Below are 20,662 nucleotides of genomic sequence, written 5' to 3'. Positions count from 1 at the left end.
GAACCATTCAATGTATCTTCTATTGTACGCCCTTGCTGGCATTGTTAGGGGGTCCTGCATGCTGGAAGGAACTATTATTACTATAATAAGACTTTTTATTGGAAAGAAGCGCTATGACTTATGAAGAATGTGGTATTCAACTGTACATAATGCTGTTTAGTCGTGTTACTCTGTCACTCACTCGACATTGTTACAGGTTTCCCACAAGAGAATGGTCCATGGTTAATCAGGAAAATTCATAGCACTTTATCCTGCTTCACTTAGAAATCTCACTAGGAAATGGGGTGAAGTCAGGTTTTCAGGACATTCTTGGTGCAGTGTCTTTCTGTGACTGAAAACATCAGTCAGAATTACAGCAAGATTTACTCACCATTCCCTACTTCCAAAACATTGGTAATTATATTGCCTGTTTATTACAGCACTTAGAAACGGAGAGCGGTCCCATCTGAGTTTAATGCGCAGAGACCAGCTGATAAGTTGCATGATTGTTTTACCACTCACAATTTCCCCTTCCTGAACGGATTTTTGTATAACTCATATTCAGCAAGGCAGCAGGCGGACTTTGTGCATGGTTGGAAGGGTTGGCAGTGCGTGCACCCGCCCTTTTTGTTCCCTAAATCCCTGGGGCATGTGTCAATGTGTGCATGATTATATTCTTGCTTCAGGCACAAACCTAACCTTACACCTAGTTTTGCCAGTCACTGTCTTTGTTAGAACAGACTCACTATTGCTTTATTAACCTTGCTGTGTTCTCAAATTTGCTTGAAAATGCACCATTTGTCCACTTTGTTTTCAAACTTTTCTCCGGGGGGAGAGCCCCTCCGAAGCTCTCTTGGGCGGTTCGGGCTCGCTCGCCACGCTCGCTCGCTACACTGCCTTACTGTGTCCCAAAATGATGTCTCTCCAAAAAGTGTGTCACCAAGATGAAAAGTTTGGAAAGCTGTGCTCTACATGTTGGTGTGTTGTGCTTGTGAATCTGGCAGCCTGCTTGCTGTTCCTGGGGCTTGGCCCTGGGACCATGAAGGTGTCCGTAGTTAAATCCACACAATGTCAGCTCAGAACATCATTCCTAACAACAGTACACGGGCATCACTCCCCACTGTTTGTTGTCCCGCTGCACAGAGTAGGGCCTCTGACTTCCAGTACACATGCTTTGATGATGTGGTCGCAGTTCTGTTCCCTGCTCTGTAAAAGCCAGGGATGGCCCCATGGGGAAAATGCCAAGGACGATGCACTTATTCCAGACTGGGGGAGAGCTGAAATTTCAAAGATAGCTTGATTCTTAGTTTGACCTGCGTTACCACTGGTACCCCACCGGAAGATGAATACTGACAGTGCCGGATTAAACCCTGTGGAGGCCCGGCCTAAGCAGTCGAAATATCAGGCCCCCCCCTCGCAAATTATCTCCTAATACCCAATGCACTGGATTTTTTTACAAACTTGACAGCTGCCAGAAGATTAGCTTTTAAGAGACAAACTGTTATGTGAATCTGATGTCTCTGGTTTATGTACTTTAAGTTGTTCATGGGGACATTACATTAATACAGTATTTTCTCTATAGAGTCTTTAATGTACAGTTTTCGTTTCTTTGAGGTGATTCTTTTTTTCTGTCTTTTGGAAACAAAATTTAAGAAAGCTTGATGGTAAATTTACTTTTAAGATCAATATTATTTTGATCCGTTGTGGCGGGGACCCAAAAAGGAGTGGGGCCCATAGGCCGGTGCCTACTTTGCCTATTTGGTAATCCTGAATTGAATACTGATGCCCCTAAGTTGATATTTCACCTGTCTTTCTGGAGGAAGCTCTGTGTGCCAGCCCATCGAGTATACCATTAACAGCCAGGGCTTTGTGTGTTTCTGTTTCCCCTCAAGGCCACAACCAGGCCTAGGATGTGGGAAACGGCGCTGATTCGATCTGCCCTGGAGAAAATGGAAGCTGTACTGCCCAGTGTGGAGAAGACCAGGCACCTGTCCACTTACAAGAGAAAGGAGGAGTGAACTGAAAACTGCGAGGAGGTCATCTTGACGAAGTTAGCAACCCAGGAGCCCTGAGGTCCCTGCAGTTTAGCTGGCCATAACTAAATGGATAACACGGAGTCATTAAGGACCTGCAATGGAAATTCCAGGATTATGGGTGCGGCGAACCAGCGTTATCCCTGACCAGCTTCATACGCAGTCTGAATATGTGGGGGCTGGCACCACGCTGCAAGCCTCCAAGACAGCTGTACATCACTATATCTCAGTCTAAAATTTCAGCTTAGGAAACAAACACATCCACTACAAAGTCTACTATTACATTGTGAACGTTAATATATATTTACTCCTAAACTCCACATAATGTTACCTAGATTTGCCTTAGAAAAGCAGTGGTAAGTTTGATGTAGTGGATACAATATTCTTGTGTGTCATTATTTGATCTTCAGTGTAGTTGGAGAGCCCTCCGAGGCATACACGTAGGTTTATTCCTCCATAACCTAGGTCTTGAGGTATTCACCTGTCAACTGCTGTCGGTTTATTTGATTCTGGGACCACTTTACACCTCACTGGAGCCTTAGCAGTTCTGGAGGTTTCACTAACTGTGGTTAGATCCTATGTCTCAATCCCACTTCCAACTGGTAAGCTGATGGATGCATTCAGGGCAGTGCTTAATTTGAGCCATGGGTTCCGGTGCTCAGCACCAGCACTTAATCATGAACACCAGCGCTTTTGAGCACCAGTTAAGGACCCATTCATTGATGGTAGGCACTGCGAGATTAAGGGATTTGCCCAGAATCACAAGATGAGACTCAAACCTGGTTCCGCAGCTCCGAAGTCAGCAGCTCTGGCCATTACCCCCCACTTCCTCACCACTTTCATAGTTAGTAGTTTGTTCTGTTTTAGGCGATGCTAACACGAGAAATGGGCTGGTACAAGCTGCCTCCTAACAAGAGACCTCGCACTTATGTTTTTTACAAATTTACCACTGATTCATGGTAACAAATCCCACAGGTGCCCCTGCCCACTGAACATCCTGACTGTGAGAGTCAGTTCTGAGAGAGGCCCCCACACACTCTGATTCTCCTGATGGCCTAACTGTGGAGGCTAGACTAACCTCAGCACCACTAGTCCACCTGCATTAACTTTGACACCAGTTGTCTCTATGCCTGATCCCTTCTGAGCTGGTTTTAGTGATCTGGACACCAAAAAAGTATATCCAGGTGCCCCAATTTTGGATACTGAAACTTTTTTAATTTGAGAACTAGCACTTGGGCACCCTAAAAGCTTAATCTTTGACATAGAGGGTTTTCCCTGCCTACTTTACGATTCTGGGTTTTTTGTAACTTGACTTGCGAACTTGTATTTTAAAGATTCTCAGCCACCAAGGGGCCAGCACACTGAATAATCTCTTTTTGACAGAAAAACATAAACATGTTTATTAAGTTATTAACTTATGCCATAAAGTATCTATATGTCACTCTCCATCACAAGCTGAAGTGTGATTTGGCTACTTGCATAGTTAAGTGTACAGTGGGAGTAACTTGGTAATCCAGTTGAAATGTCATAGTACATGAGACCGGTACGCACCCTAAATATCGAACTCACAATGTCAGTGGCATAGAACATCAAGGACAAAATATTTCAAAAAATGTCGACAGGTAAGTTTTGACTCTCTGTTCCTGACTCCACATGAATGTACCTACTCTGAATATATATCTTCAAGGTAAGTAGATATGGAATTAGGATTAGTAAATCTATACTTCCTTATATGCATTTACTTTTCAATATTTTGTCTCTTGATATTCTCCTATCTCGATATTGTTGGTGTTGATATTCAGTAGTACAACTCCTGACACCATGGGACGCTGATTGTAGATGACGATACCAACCACAGATACTGCCTAGAGAACACTGACTGGCCAAGGACACAGGGAGAAGGCCTCAATAGTGCCCAGAAGTGGAAGTCATAATATATACAACACAAAAGCTGTCAAATACATACAATTTACTATAAAAAGCATATGTACATTCACAACGGCTATAGTTATTTGTCAGTTCCCTAGCTATATAGCTCATAATCTGCATATTCTTTTCATTATTATCCATGCATCTTCCTCTATCTATAAACCATATCACTAGACCCTCCATGTATAATTTATACACCTGTGATATGGTATCTATGTCAGTTATTGCCTCTGGTTATGTCTCTCTTTCCTCCTCAGAATCAGCTGTGTCCATTATCCCCTACAGCCTTATAGCCCACCGTAGCAGTCTATACCGGCGATTAAAGACCAGCTGTAGCGTTAAAGGCCCAAGGCGAGGGCCTTTAACAAGGGAGAGGGCCTTTAATGGCCGGTATAGGCCTTCTATGGCAGGCTATAAGGCTATTAGAACATTCGACTACTAGAGGGCAGAATGTTCTAATAAATAAAACAAAAGCCTCACTGAGCCTGAAGGAATTCAAATCCCCTCGGGCCCCATAAGGGTTTTGTTCACAGCAACAGCTGTGAACAAACATTGGAATGTTGGAACTCCGGGCTTCTACCGGCCATTAGAAGCCCGGAGCACTCCATTGTCTTCAATGGAGCTCCCAACATTCCAATGTACTAATATAGCCGGTATAGCCTGCCGTAGCGGGCTATACCGACTATTAAAGGCCCGCTCCAGCGTTCGGCGAGGGTCTTTAACAAGGGAGCGGGACTTTAATAGCCTGTATATCCCAGCTACGAAGGGCTATAAGGCTATTAGAACATTATGCCACTAGAGGGCAGAATGTCTTAACAAATAAAACAGAGGCTGAGGGGATTGAAGTCCCCTCCGTCTCCAAGAGGCCTTTGTTCAAACAACTTTGGAATGTTGCTCTGCAGACCTTTACAGGCCCGTAGAAGCATGGAGAACTCCATTGTATTCAATGGAGTGCTCCACATTGCAGTGTTCTAATTCCCATTCTTTTCCACAATCAGATACTGACACATGACTTGCAACTGTACTCACATGCTGATCTCAGGTGAGTCTGGCAGAGGAATAAAGAGGTATGTAAACTCCTGGAAATGAAAGAAAAAGTGACATGTGATAAGGTTGTGTGGTAAAAAGATGCTGACAGAACATCTTTGAGATGAGATTCAGTCTTAGTCATACAGGGGATACAAGGGCGCATACCTGGAGTAGAGGCTGGGGCTTCCCCAGGACAGAGATGATGTGTGTGATTCCATTCCGCCTGAGCTGCGTCCAGTCCTTCGAATCTGTGGATATGAAACAGAAGAGGTCAGCTAAGGTCTGTTGCGCTGTTCTCCGTTCTGCCAGGGGAGGCATGTACTCCACAGCTGTGGCAGGCTACAGCCCAAAATATTCAGTGACCTCACCTGCCTGGCAGTGAACTCTGTGCCTTCATAGATACAACCTCCATTCTGGCTCCTCTGAAGGCACTCTACATTTGCTGAGCGGCCACCGTGTTCCATGTAGCTCCTCGGCAAACCTTTCTCTTTTTCAAAAAGAAGCTCCCAGACTGGGAGTGTGTTTCGAAAAGCATGAGAAAATGGCACGGCATGTTCTGGAAATTTCCTCCCATGATTTGGGGGTCATTTTTATCTTTTTTCTGTTCATGATAGCCTTTCTTTTTCTAGCAGTCCCGGATAGGATAAACAGTATAGCAGAATATCCACCCTATATAGGGTGGATGATCTGCGTTATTTAGGACGACGACCCGAAATTTGTAGGGCCGTCAATGTAAGGCAGTGTTCTCCAAAGTCAGTCCTGGACGGGTGGATCCATGCCAGATTTTTAAGATAACTTAATTTATCTAAATGGGGATATGATAAAATTTGGCATGGATCCGGCCCCCCAGAACCGCCTTTGGAGAACCCTGGTCTAAGGGTTCTGCTTACAGAGCCTGCTGGGCTCCACCAGCCGAAACACATCTGTTTGCCTGAGAGGAGGAAGAACGTAGGTTTGGTGGACAGGGTTCTCAACCACATTTGTGGCAGAGAAACCTGTCAAACATTAACTAACCCCCAGGGACAGGTGATAATGGACCCCCAATGTACTGTTCTGCAATATGTTCAGCCCTATATAACACTATGGAGACAGCCAAAATATGTGATAAATTGCCTTTAAGGCGTTTGGGAGAATAAATGAAAAATTGTGAAGTTGTCGTTACTGTCCCATAGAGGAAATGAAAAATGTTACTAGAGGCTAACTTCTGTGAAAGGCTGGTAGGTCTGGGTAAGAACAGTCATTTACATTTATAGGGAAAGGCTGCTTGGAAATCACCACATTCCCTTCAAATGGATGTCCACCGTGGCCTTGTTCACACATGGCTCTGTATTGGTTTGGACAAAGAAGAAGCAAAGATGACTGCTATAAAGGAGGGCTACTCCAGCCAGATGTTCTAGCACAGACAGAAGCACTAGGAAGCTGTAACAGACAACCATACTCTTTAGATAAAAGGCCGACAGTATACCTAAAAAAAATACATGTGTTTAGGATCGAGGTAGTTGATATGTTTTACAAGATGACAAAGAATTTATTTAGTAAAAAAATATTTTTATAACTCCACATAGGCAATTATAGCAATAAATACCTAAATAGCAGGAGGACAATGGGGCCAATTCACAGAACTAACTTAAGACAAAATCCTAAACTTACTACTTTTGGTATTCACAGAAGTTAGGATTTTGTCTTAAGTTTGTTTTAAGACAAACATAAGACAGACGTAAGACAGACTTAAGACAAAATCCTAACTTAAGTCTGTCTTAGGTCTGTCTTAGGTCTGTCTTACGTCTGTCTTAAGTCTGTCTTAAGTCTGTCTTAAGTCTGTCTTAAGTCTGTCTTAATTTTGTCTTAAGACAAACTTAAGACAAAATCCTAACTTCTGTGAATACCAAAAGTAAGTTTAGGATTTTGTATTGAGTTAGTTCTGTGAATCGGGCCCAATATCTGGTGAATTGGATTTAAAGTGAAGTCACAAAATGGAAATAAGAGGGGTAAACAGAAAGGACAATACGTATTACAACACAGAGTTGTGGAGGTGGCTCACAGAGTAGCGGAAATGGGTCAATTAACATTTCATCAATGTAGAATCTTATAATGCCTTCCACAGGATACAAGTAGCTTTTATGACCCTTTTGAAGATAAACTGTGCTACAATGCAATGCAAGGTATACAATTTACATACTTAGATAATTCTGTTTGAATTAAGAGTCTTGCAATAAGTTGTTGGTGCCACTTAGTTTCACATGTTTTAAGACAGGATTGCATCTTCAAAGAAGCCAAGCATGTTAGTAGGGTATTACTTTTAGTGAGTCGGTCATTTAATTCAACAAAGGATTTACTGATGTTAACATATACATTGAAAATGTGAGCATCCCAGCGCTAGTTGAGAAGGAACTGTTAAACAAAGACTAGAGGTGCCATGTGAAGGTTCAATTCTTAAAAATTCAGTCAAAGAGGAGCCAGAGAGGGAAAACGTGCCAGAACGCCCTCCATTCAACACAAAAAGTACTGGCACACTGTAGCAAACATTTATTATTATTCTGGAATGAGTGGAGGAAGTGTGCTTTATCACAAACCACCAATGCTCATTATATTATATAGAATCACCCCATCCAGAATGCTACAAAATTAAAAATTGTATAAGTCAGTAAAGTCAGAATGAAAGAAATGTGAAGTCAGTCCACAGATAGAAAAACTCTACACAAACCCTCGATGATGAAGAGGTGTAGCATTCTGGATGGGGTGATTCTATATAATATAATGAGCATTGGTGGTTTGTGATAAAGCACACTTCCTCCACTCATTCCAGAATAATAATAAATGTTTGCTACAGTGTGCCAGTACTTTTTGTGTTGAATCAATTTTTAAAAAGCCAGGTCTTAAGACGTTTTTCAAAACTTAGTTCATTGTCCACGGACTGAATAGCTAAAGGGAGGGATTTACAGAGTTTGGCCACAACAAAACAAAAAAACGTCCTCCACTTCTGGCTTTTCTGATGATGGGAACAGTGGCCAGGTGGGAGGGAGTTGGGGGATCTTAGTAGCCTTTTAGGGGTGTTGGGGATGACAAACTGGCATAGGATGTGAGGACCACGCACATGTAAGGCTCTATGTGCAGTGCACAGGGCGTTTTATTTCAATTCTTTGAGCCACTGGCAGCCAGTGGAGATCCACCAAACCTTGTCTGGCTTACTGAAACCTTGGGATCAACATGCGGGCAGCAGCATTCTGTCCAACTTGTAATTTTCGCGTAACTGCCTTGGGGGGCCCTATGTAGAACGAGTTGGTGTAATCTAGGTGGGAGCGAATCAGTTCCTGTTTTACAAGCCTCTTCGAAGACTGAGAGAGCAGGGACAGAATCTTGAGTAGCACACGCAAGATTCCGAAGCAACTGGTTGATAGTTTGGTGGCCTGTGTTTCCATGCAAATGGCTTTATCCAACCAAACCCCACAGACTATTTATTGCCTTTTTGGTGGCAGGAGGGGGTGGAGACCTGCCCAAAGACTGTTGTCAAAAGGAGATTGTTCCCGACGGTCATACGCTCGGTCTTGGCTCTGCTCAACTTGAGACAGGATTTATTCTTCCAGCTGGCTACACTCTCGAGACATGGCCCCAGAGCGGGAACTGCTGGGTCCAAGTCATGGGTGAGCTAGAAGAGCAGCTGGGTGTCATCCACGTACAAAACTATGGATATCCGGAAGGCATTTACTGTCCCCGCCAGAGGTTGCAAATATATGTTGAACAGTGTGGGACTAAGCAATGACCCTTGCGGAATTCCACAAGTAACCAGAAGGTTCTCTGAGGAGCAAGGCTCATCAAAAACCTGGAAGGATCTATCCTTCAGGAAAGAGTTAAGCCAGATCAGGTATTTTCCTACAACACCACCCTTGCGAATCTTATCGAAGAGTGTAGTATGGTCAACGATGTCAAAGCCACGCTAAGGTCAAGGAGTATAATAACAGTCGGTACCTCCTTGATCTAGTCTCTTTTTGGCATCCTCCACCACTCTCAAAATAGCAGTTTCAGTGCTGTGTTTTGGCTGAAAACCAGTTTGAGTATGGTCTAGGAGGGAGTTGCCCTCGATAAAATCAGACAGATGCCAATAAACATATTTTTCTGCTACTTTACTAATGCCTGGAAGCAGGCAAATTAGACAAAAATCCCCGGCATGCAGAGTCAAGATTAGGGTTTTTGAGGATGGCTTTAACCATGGCGTGCTTCCATGGCTGAGGGATCAATTCCTTCTAAACAGAAAGGATGTCCAACTCTGAAAGTATGGGGAAAATGATTTCTGCTCAGAGGACAAGATTTTTGGTGGGGGGATATCAAGTGAGGATCCAAATTTAATTTTACTAAAAAGTGGTTTAAAGTTTTCCAAAGTAAAAGGGGGAAATTCAGCCAGGGGGAGAGAGGTAATCTGGTTACTATTAGTAGGGGATATGGAGTTTGGGATTTCCTCCACCTCTTGAAAGGAGAGGTAAATGTCTGATATTTTGGTATTGGAGAAGGATGCCAGAACATTTCACCTATCGTTAGAAGGTTCAGAGGGTGGTCCATTGAAGGAAGGTTTCAGCAGTGCTTTGATAATTTAAAACATCTTCTTAGGGACATTGGCAGCTTCATCAATTCTAGTTTCATAATAGGAGGCCTAGGCAGATCTAATTTCTTTATAATAAGCAAAGCCTGATTCCTGATATTTTATTTTTTTGAGGTCCCCCTAATCCGTTCTCTATTCCCTTTTGGCCATCCTGCAGTTTCTTTTAAGAGCTCTGAGATGGGGGGAGTACCATGGGGACAACTTCTTTTTTTTTTTTGTATACCTGTATTCGCGGGGATGATTAGATCTAGGAATAGTTTATCCATTCCGAGATTCTCCTATTGGCAGCAGGTGGATCAACTCCAAAGGAGGGTGCATCCACTTATCCTGGTTTAGCTGAGAACAACACTGGTCTTCCTGGGCAAATGCTTTAGGGGTAAGGATGGGACAGGCATCTATCTATACTGGAATGGCATGTGGAGTAAAATAACAATGGATTTAGGCCCAGATCTCTGTACTATGGTGAATGTTTGACATTGATCAGCATTCTGTCCATCAATTGTTCTTTTTGCATTTGTCACCCCGAGTGGCATAGGTATGGCCAGACGTGGGTCCCGTGCCCTCGGTGCCACTGGAGTCAAGCTAGCCTGGCTGGTCAAGGGTGAAGCCCCGAAACCAATCCCAGGAGGCTTGTTTTCAGTCCAGGGAGGATCTGGCCTGGCAGTTCGGGCTGGACTGTTCCCATGGGGAGCAGGGTCAAGACTGATTTGCATATTGCCAGGTCTAAACTGGGGTGGCATGGTGAGCAAAAGAACGATGGATTTAACCCAGATCTCTGACTTGGGGGTGAATGTTTGACATTGCTCAGCATTCAGGCTATCAATTGTTCTTTTGGCATAACAAACACCCCAGTATACCATACGGTGCCGGGAGAGTTGCGAGCCTCCCAAGGCCACGGCCATGGCCTCTGATAGTGCATGCTACATCCTGTGTCTAGCTGGCACAGACTTTAATTTTTCAGCATGCTGGTGCTGAGGCTGAGCAATCAGCCTTGGCATTCATTAAAAACCAGTTTTAAGGACACTGCCTGGGGTAGTGGGTGTTGGCCTTCTCAGGGAGTGGGCAGGGATTTCTCATATTATTAAAAAGCAGACAGAGCAGGGCACGCGGCGAGGACTGTTATTGCAAGTGTGACAGGTAATTGCAGCAAACTTGGAATAATTGTTTTCATTGTGACTCGTTCAACCTGTTTCCTAATAATAGAAGGACAAGCTGAATCATCTCTTACATGCTTCTGGGCCTTAATGATATTCACGTCAGTGCTCAGAAGATCCTGGCACTTGAAATCCCATGAGAGGCCTGTGGTTGGCTGGGCATATGGAGTACCCAAGGCAGGGGAGGAAATCTGATTGGGAAGACACATGAGATAAAGAAGACAGGGAGGTGATAAACTGGACACAGGGCATGTCTTACACAAGGCTCTTCCTTTTAGTTGATTATATGGCATACACATGGCAGGATTCTGGTGGGTTGGGCACATGGGGCGCCTATGGCTGGCCCCTTATTATTAAGGGCATGAGGGGCTGGTACGGCTGGGTGGCTGGGCGCATGTGCTATCCATCTGATTCGAATGCAAGGAGTTTTGCATGAGTAACAGACTCATGCATCATTCATGGGCGACATTTGGGCACCTTTCAGTTACATAGAAAGCCTTTTTCACGCTGTGTGCATTTTACAGTTGCACAAGTGCAAAATATGCAAAGTGCAAAACCAGCCTTTCTATGGAAAGGAATGGTGCAAAAAGTTCCTTAAAGGCATGCAGAAGAGCTATTTGCATATGCAAAACTTTCAGTCATACGGCCCCATGAATCTAATGCGTCTGTAGATGTGTGTGTGCCCTTTTCTCACCAGTAGCTTCTGGCACAGATGATTGCACAGCAGATGGAATGGTCAGGTATAGAGAACACCTGAAAGTAGTAAGGCCAGAGAGCAGCCCACATGACGTGAATATATTAGCAGATGTCAGCTAGATAGTTAAAGCTGTGAGAGACACTCCAGTGTGGTTTTTCTGTAGTTTGGCTCTGTAGCTGCTGGGTCGGACTGGCCATACCATGCATCAGGCGTTTCCCGTGAGCCTGGGAGGGTGGCGGCCTGTTTTGTTAGTGGGGGCTGGTTTCGCAGCAGTTTTACAAACACTGCAAAGTTTCTTGTATACTCAGCAATTTTCAGGCAACAATAAAAGTGTCAAGATAACTCCGATGATTGATGTACCTGCTGGAGAGAGATGTGAGTTTTGTCTTGTAGTAGTTTTAACCCATCATAAAGTAGCACAGAGGGTTAATATGCCTGCTGCAAAGAACATGTACATGCATATCAAAGAACAGTATTTTATGTGCATAACTCAGTGTGTTACTGCTTTTGTCACAGAGATTCTTTTGTTGCTGTGCAGTTCATAAGTTACCATCGTAATCTAGCACAGTGAGCTATGAACTGCCATTAAAGAGTTGCATGCAAGCTGCATAGTACAGGTTAGAAAGTTATGTTTTTTTCTCAGTCATTTATTATCCTGATGTTGCTAAAAAAAGGTTTGTTTGGGTAGAAATACATTCTTGTTACTAACGGCAACTCTAACCACTGCGTTATGTTCTGAATCCTGAGTTTGTGATTCTCCAGACCAAGCAATCTTAATAAATGCCTATCAGTGTGGATGACACGTGAATCCTACACCTTGCAGTCCACTTTCCCTATGTAACATTGTCTATACACTGATTGACATATGTATGATTCATTGTCTCTGTATGTGTGTGTGTGATGTAAAGTGTTCCGACACCCTATACTGGTATGCAAGGCGCTATAAAGAAAATAAAATACATGTGATGGCTATGGGGAGATGAGAGGCACTGTTGGGGGTAATAGTGAGGCAATCATTGAAGAGCCCCAGTAAAGATTTTTGTATCCTGGTTCACAGTAAGGTCATCATATACTATGCTTTAAAAGCTAATACAATTGAATATATAATGACAAATATGTTGTAGAAAGCACCATTATTTCTGAAAATACCCCCTGTTTGAGTGGTCAGGCTTGCCCACAGCACTTGCTATGCAGCGTACAGGGGCTGGTCTGACAAATTTTGCCAGGGCTGATTTGGATTCCCAATCCTGCCCTGCTTATGGCATCAAGATACGGTGCGACGTGGCTTTCTTCACAGAAGGAGCTATAGAATAGGCTACACATACTCCTTCTAGAAGGAGGTCTCCACTTTTAAGGAATTGCATTCAGTTGATGTCCCACAATGGGCATAAGAGATGTCGCTATCAATGCTGCTGCTGTAGGTGCAGTGGCACCGGGGCCCAGAGGTGTAAGGGGCCCACTGACTCCTGATTATTGCTGTATTTTACTCCTCTGCCATCAGTTACTCTGGCCCTTTGGCTTGCTTGGACTGGGGCCCATGGCACCCTTGCTGCGCTACTGATGGGTATACATCAAGGATTAAGGTGATCCCCATGCCACGGTGGTCAGGAAAACTAAGGATGAGGGACAGTGAGTCAGTGAGAGAGTTAGTGCGTGAGAGACGGTATGACACCTCGTGGGGCAGCGTGGCTGGCGGTGTGCGAGGGTGAGGCTGTGGCAGTGTGTGTATAGAAACTCACTACGCCACTGGAGTCAAGCTATCCTGGCTGAAGAGGGGTGAAACCCCGAAACCGGTCCTAGGATGCTTGATTCCGGTCCAGGGAAGACATGGCTTGGCAGTTCGGGCTGGACTGTTCCCATGAGGCACAGGGTCAAGACTGATTTGCATATGGCCATGTCTGAACTGGGGTGGCGTGGTGAGCAAAATAACGATGGATTAAAGCCAGATCTGTGACTGGGGGTGAATGTTTTGCCAATGTGCAACATTCTGTCCATCGTCTTGTGTGTTTTGCTGTTTGCCCTATGTGGGAAGGGTATGCCCAGACGTGGGTCCCGTGCTCACTACGCCACTGGAGTCAAGCTATCCTGGCTGAAGAGGGGTGAAACCCCGAAACCGGTCCTAGGATGCTTGATTCCGGTCCAGGGAAGACTTGGCTTGGTAGTTCGGGCTGGACTGTTCCCATGAGGCACAGGGTCAAGACTGATTTGCATATGACCATTTCTGAACTGGGGTGGCGTGGTGAGCAAAATAACGATGGATTAAAGCCAGATCTGTGACTGGCGGTGAATGTTTTGCCAATGTGCAACATTCCGTCCATCATCTTGTGTGTTTTGCTGTGTATGGAAACATCCCTGCCTCTGGGTGACCTTGTGTGATTGGCAATGAGTGTGAGACAGTGTCCTATTAAAAAAGGGTGAGTGCGCGACAGTGGATGGTAGAGTGAATGAGAGTGAGAAACAGTAGGAGGCAGTTACTGATTGTGTATGTATGTGAGACAATGTCAGAGTGTACATGAGAGGGAGAACATGAAATGCGGATGAGTGAATATCTGATGTCAGGGAGGTAAAAATAGGCCTAACCGGTTATTGGACTTGTGCAAGTTAGCAATAAATACTGTTACGGAGTATACAGAATGCAGCCGTACCGGTTACTGTGCATGCAGAAGACAGCAGTACCGGTTACTTTGCATATAGAAGACAGCAGTACCGGTTACTGTGCATGCAGAAGACAGCAGTACTGGTTACTGTGCATGCAGAAGACAGCAGTACCGGTTACTGTGCATGCAGAAGACAGCAGTACCGGTTACTGTGCATGCAGAAAACTTCAATACCTGTTACCCAGTAAAGTGGATATTGCCAACTGTCCCTAGAAAAAAACCTCTTTAAACCACATCATGTTTTGATCAAAGTTACTAGAACAATGTGCTTTAAATGAACTACATTAATGGCACTGTTTGTAAAATATGGGGAGAAACCTTAAAAAAAAACAGGCATGGGAAAATTTAAATTCCATCATGATTTTAGTAAGAGTTAGTGGCCTATTATAATTTTAAAGAACACCACATTGCTTTCATTTTCAGAAAAGGCATTTGGGGATAACAGGACCGCCCTTCAAAATGACCTTTACATTTTGTTAACTTTTGGACAGTGCTACTGATGCAACACATTTTCCAGATTCATCTTTAAACAATGCGTTTGTCAACCAAGGATTTTTCCGAGGTGTGAGCAGAACACCCTTTTCCTTGGCACTGTTGTCACTAGACCTGGGCGGCGGTGGAGTGCATTAGGTCGCTCCGTTGGTGTTTACCCTGCAGTGAAAAATCAGCAAGAACGGCACCATGCGCAGCTCAAGAGGGCGCTGCTTCTTTCTGCCGCTCAAGTAGATTTTCTATTCGAACTGCAGCTTCCTCAACATGAACGGATGGTTTCTCAACGCGAGTGGTCCTGACCCCACATTGAGAAATCTCGCTGGGAGTTGGTCTAGTATTAGATTTTTTGTGCTTGTCAACTTAACGTTGGTGAGTGTGAGCAAGGAAAAAACTCCTCTCTGCGGCGTTTCTGCAAACGGAGCGGAATTCACCGCCCAGGCCTAGTTGTCACCCCTTTCCATGTGTGCAGAATCCTGTGTATTCCGTCTTTCCATTGAATAAAGCAGTGCATTCTGGGAGATTTAGTCTTTGTTTGCTTACATGTAACCATGGTAAAAAAGAGAAGGAGGAAGTAAGGCCTGGACTGAATATATGTTGTTTGGAGTATATGCGAGATTGTGGAACCCCAATGGTAGAGTATTTACACTGATGTAATTTATGGGGCCTCCAAACATTATCCTGCGTAGAGGACACGTCATCTTGCATTTGGCCACTGAATGTCCCACCTACTATGTATGGTTTTGTTGAAGACATTAATGCATGTTTTAGAACAAGCGAACATTCATACCACCAGACTGCGTATTACAAGGCTGTTAATCCAAACAGAATATTTGTCAATTTACACCGTATTTTATACTATATTCTATATTTAAAAAGGTCTTCTAATTAATTAAAGTCTTGCGGAAGGCACTATATAGGCCCAGACAGTTGAAACATATTTACACGCATCTCCACAACTTTATGTTTTAATACGTACCAGCCATTCAGTCTGTCCCTGTTTGTTATATTCTGTGACTCTATTTTAAATCCAATCACCTGCTATTGTATTCATGATATATGTGTGTGTTTCTACATGTATGCCAATTTTTAAAGTATCATTTATTACAGTTTACAGTGATTCATTCCGGTTACAGTTTTACAGTGTTTCAACCTCCTGTGTTGTGGTTAACTCTGTTTTCTTAAACTGCTCAGTGACCTTTTAATAGCGTGACAAGTCAAGTTTTTGACCTTTTTTTTTTTTTACTGTTTCTAGTGAGCAGTGTTTATTATCTCTAGTGTTATAATACGGTCACAAAGTGCACAATTTTTACCTTACCACACAGTGCACAATCTCTGTACCTTCACTCGAGGAGTATCGCAAGGGTTTTGTCCTTCTACTAGTGCACAATATTGACCTCTACATGAGGTGTCTTATATGGGTTACATTCCCATTTTTATGGTGCACATCATGTTTGCCTTTTCATGAGGTGTCTCACATGGGTTACATTCACATCTGCTCAGCGCACAAGAAATTACCTCCAGGGTATTTCTTTCTTTTCAGTGCACACTGTCACGGGTTCCTACCCATGTACTCGGGTTCCTACCTGATAAGCTAACTTTTATGTTGCTTTAGTGCACAGTGTGGAAGCTCCACACTAGTTGCCCATACACGAACACCTCTCGTCTCATTTGTTTACACTACACAGGTTGTATTTGACATTTTAATGAGATTTTAATGTAATGGGAATTTTGTGTGATTTATCTTAGATTGTCTCATCATTTCCCTTTACAGCTCAGTTTTCCTTTTGATATATTTTACTGGTGTCATCTGTGGATTCTGGTTTTTATTTTATTTTCCTTGTTCTTCTCTGTCTTTCTCTTAACGTGATGTCTTTTTTGCATTGGAGTTTTTGTTTCTCCTACTCTTGTTAGTGTCTGCTTTTGGTCTGTAGGTCATTGTGTTGTGCTTTGACTTGTCTCTTCCTATGCATGCCTGGCCAGTAGGTATATCTTGAGGTAGTCGCTTTGTATTTTCTCTTTTCGTTATTGTTGTTGTGAGGAAAAGGGGATGGTATTGTCACCTTTTGTCACCTTGTGTCTTTCTTTTCTGTTTTCTTCACTTATGTTTTCGCTTCTTCTTTTAGTTGTTCTGTTTTCTCAATGGTTTGCGGGGTTTCTGATGTACTCTTTGTGTTTCTTCTATCTTTTTGTTCTCTTTTCTTTCTTCATTGTTTTATATGGAAGAAAACGGGATATGTCATATCCTGGCTTTGTTGTTATGCATTGCATCTCTTGCTTTGCCAGTGGAATGTTCATCCTATGATGTAGTGCAGAATGTTGGGAGCCAGAGATGTCAGTTGAGAAGGGCTGAGCACCACCCTGGCTGCTCCGGGTGGGGTCTATGATTGGTCTTGACTATCTTGTAATGGATTGAATTGGATGACTTGTAACCAACTACAAATAAACATCTAAAAATCCTCTACACGTCTGGACTAAGTCACTACACAGTCCTCCTCGGTACTCTCCTATCGGAGCTCCTCGTTACTCCCCCTACCAGAACTCTATGTACTCTCCTACCAGTCCTCCTCGGTACTCTCCTATCAGAGCTCCTTGTTACTCCCCTACCAGAGCTTTCTGTACACTCCTACCAGACCTCCTCGGTACTCTCCTATCAGGGCTCCTTGTTACTCCCCTACCAGAGCTCTATGTACTCTCCTACCAGTCCTCCTCGGTACTCTCCTATCAGGGCTCCTTGTTACTCCCCTACCAGAGCTCTATGTACTCTCCTATCAGTGCTCCTCGGTACTTTCCTATCACAGCCTCTCGTTTCTTTACTATCAGAGCTCATAGGTACTCTCCTACCTGGCATCCTCAAAACTCTCCTATGAAAGCTCCTCAGTACTCTTATCATTATAACCCAGTACTCTCGCATCATAGTTCCTCTGTACTCACCTAGTAGAACTTTATACTACTCACCTACAAGACTTCCAAGGTAAAGACTGGGGAGAATCTGCAAATAAAGGAAGCAAAACAGAGTAGTCAGACACACTTCCTCTGTGGGGATCACCCTGACCCTACCACCCAACATAAACCTCCCCATCTCCTCTGTGAAGAATCGGCCCCCGATCCCACAGTCTGACACACTTCCTCTGTAAGGACCACCTCCCGAATCCCACAAACCTCTCCATGTCTTCTGTGACGGATCGGTCCCTCACCCCTAACCAGTGCTTAATTTGAGCCGGTGGTTTCCGGGACACGACACCGGCACTTAATTGCCAGAACCTGCACTTATGACCACTGCCACATGGTGGCGATGTTTGTGTAATTAAAAGATGACAGAAAAAACAGTTGTTTATTAATTAAATATACATTGAAAACAACTAATATCTGCCACCCAAGCCATTCATAAAGCTTTGGCTGCCTCGAACAGTCTGAATCGTCACATGTGTAGCAGTGTGATGGTTAGTAGTTGTGTAAGTGCAGTGGCGATGTGTGGTGCAAACTGCTGTGGCCTCCTGACGAGGGCTCTGGCACTTATGTTTTTTATAAATTAAGCACTGCCCCCAACAAACCTCCCACCTCCTCTGTGAGGCTACTACCTCCTCCCATGCGCCTTTCTAAGTGTGCATCCCACCTTTGAACCTCTTCTGAGAGGGCAGTCCTTACTATACCTCTTCTGTAGGAGTACCCAGCCGCCCAACACATAAACATGCCCTCTAAAGTGCAACAGCATCCACACACACCTCTCAGCGTGATAACTTGGTGCAACACTTCTACATGGAGGTGCCATCTTAAAGGCACCCACACATACCTCGAGAGTCCAACTCCACAAACGACTGTTAGAGTGCACCCCTCCTTACACCTGGGGGGAAATGCTCGACCTACACTTGAGGGCGCACCCCCTCACACATACCACAATAAAAGTGCTAAAACTACATCTCTCGAAACACAGCTCTATTTGGTGCAATCCCTCAAAACACCAACCACTGTCGGAGCCCGCCACTAACACAAAACTCTCTGAAAGTGCAACGCTATTTACCTGATAGGTGTGAGCTTGTAAGAGTGAGACTCCCAGAACAAAATCCTGTCAGAATTCAACACCGTACACATGCTCCTCCTCTGGGTCGCAATACCACACGCAGTGTTTAATTTGTAAAAAGCATAAGTGCCAGGGCTCTCGTCAGGAGCCCACTGCGGCTTGCACCACCCACTGCCCTGCCAGCGCTGCTGATGACAGTAACAACACAACTACTAACCATAACACTCCTACAAGTGTGACAATTCAGACTATTTCAGGCCCCCAAAGCTATAAGAATGGCTTGGGCAGCATGTAATAGTCATTTTAAAGTAGATTGAATTATTAATTAACTGCGGTTGTGGTGATCTGTAAATTAGTACCGGCGTGGAGCACCAGAAAACATGTACTCAAATTAAGCACTGCCCTATATGGGCCCTAAATTCTTATTATGGATGGAGTCAAAGTATAGGTTATTAAATCAAACACAAGAGAGGTTTTACAGCACACACACGCACCTCACACATTTGAAGGTGCTGTCATATATGATAATGAACAAAAAAATTGGGCTTGGTTAATTTAAAAAAATTGCTTAGGATCACACATTTTGGCCACGCTGGGAAGCCAGATGGATCCCAGATTTCTCAGTGTCAGACTATGCAATTCAGCCTAAGGACATATCAACACCTCACAACAGACACAAACTATATGACACGTTTTTTTTCCAGCACAGGAGATTCACAGGATGCTGAGCCGAGGCTGGAATTTGAACCTGGTTGCCCATGCTGCATGTTTGGCATCTGCAGGCACCGGCACACATTGGCTCTTCCCACGAACGCTCACCTCTAGTTGGGCTCGAGGTTCCAAGGGGATCTCGAGCTCAGCCAGAGCCAAGCATCTGGCTGGGACCTGGCTCGAGCCGTTAGTGGCTCGCCCACCTCTACCCATCATGCCCTCCTGGCGGGAGTCCGCGATCATACCAGCTTACCTTGTTCATGCCGTTGCCCATGGTCAACGCCCCAGAGGAGGGAAGAGGAGGAAGATGATGATGAAGAGGAGGGGGTCCTGGTTTCGTATCCTGCGCCGCTCAGCTCACGGCTGTGTTACCTTCCCCACCAGGTTGTTTCTCGGGTTTGCTGGTTCTTCACTCAGAGCAGAGGGATAAGTGACAGCCTCCCATGACCTGGTCCGCGTCCCTAGGGGGCGAGGCACGTCCTGGTGTCCACGGGAAGGTACCTAGTGCCTGGTCCAAGGTCATGCGGTGCATCGTCTGAGGCTAGTCTTTTCAGCACGTGGGGTGGGGGGGGGGGGGGGGGGGGTCCGGTGAACCCGGCCCTAGCAACCAGATGGAGGCGGGCCTTGGTATCCAGTGGCGACTAGTAGCACTCGGCTCTGGTGCCCGTCTAAAGATGCTGACCCTGTTATCTAGAAGAGGGTCGCCAGTGCCAGGCGCTCAGGTGTGGGAGGGGGCCCTGGCAGTGCATCTGGTGGCTAGCGTCTGCCACCCTGATGGAGGGGTCGCTGCTGGGATACGGTGGAGGGCCTTCAGTCCCCGGTTCTCGTGTCCAGAAAGAGGGGGCGGGGGTCTTGGTAGCAGCCGAGGTGTTCTGTTCCGAGACTACGAGCTCTCCCTTTCTGCCCCGGGGCTCCTGCCCCACACGCGCACAGTGGACTCCTCTGGGCTTTCCGAACCCTTCTTCGCAGGTCATTAACTTTCATTTACGGGAAAAAAAAGAAGTGAACTCCACCCAGCCGCAGCTATGTGCTCATAATCCGGAGAGAGGTTTGGCAACTTCGCCCAGGTGTGTCCCGTTGCAGGGCTCCCAGAGTCACTCCACGCGCGCCCGAAGCGAATCACTTACCAAGTTACCTGGGATTTCGGGGCCAGAACAAATTACGCATCCCCCCTCCAATCGAGCAATGTCAAGGTCTGGGCTCCCGGTTTCCGGTCAGAACCATCATGACCGGTCTGGGACTGGAGGGCCCCGGGTACGTGTCCTTCAGCGACCCTGGCCCAGCTGTTCTAGGACCCCTGAACCACATAAGCACGGCCCTGCAAACAGAACCTGGTTCAATGCAAGCACCCCCCCCCACCCCACCCCCC

The 20,662-nt window shown here is 45.0% G+C and overlaps 1 protein-coding gene across 2 annotated transcripts in view; it reads right to left on the bottom strand.

The window, feature by feature from the left end:
• DUSP15 (dual specificity phosphatase 15) overlaps positions 1–20,252 on the bottom strand; it is an 84,852-nt gene extending 64,600 nt beyond the window's left edge. For both annotated transcript variants that reach the window (XM_085619509.1, XM_085619510.1), the window contains exons 1-4: positions 19,547–20,252; positions 17,520–17,553; positions 5,136–5,218; positions 4,971–5,020 (exon numbers count right to left, since the gene is read on the bottom strand). In XM_085619509.1, the coding sequence (XP_085475635.1) occupies positions 4,971–5,020; positions 5,136–5,218; positions 17,520–17,553; positions 19,547–19,567 (188 nt within the window). In that variant the 5' untranslated portion in view covers positions 19,568–20,252. The remainder of the gene's footprint in view (positions 1–4,970; positions 5,021–5,135; positions 5,219–17,519; positions 17,554–19,546) is intronic.
• Between the last annotated feature and the right edge of the window lie 410 nt (positions 20,253–20,662).

The sequence above is a fragment of the Triturus cristatus genome, chromosome 7 (genome assembly GCF_964204655.1).
Source record: "Triturus cristatus chromosome 7, aTriCri1.1, whole genome shotgun sequence".
Classification (NCBI taxonomy): Eukaryota; Metazoa; Chordata; class Amphibia; order Caudata; family Salamandridae; genus Triturus; species Triturus cristatus.
Note: the sequence above shows the minus strand (reverse complement) of the source record. Positions and strands in the feature narration are given on the sequence as shown.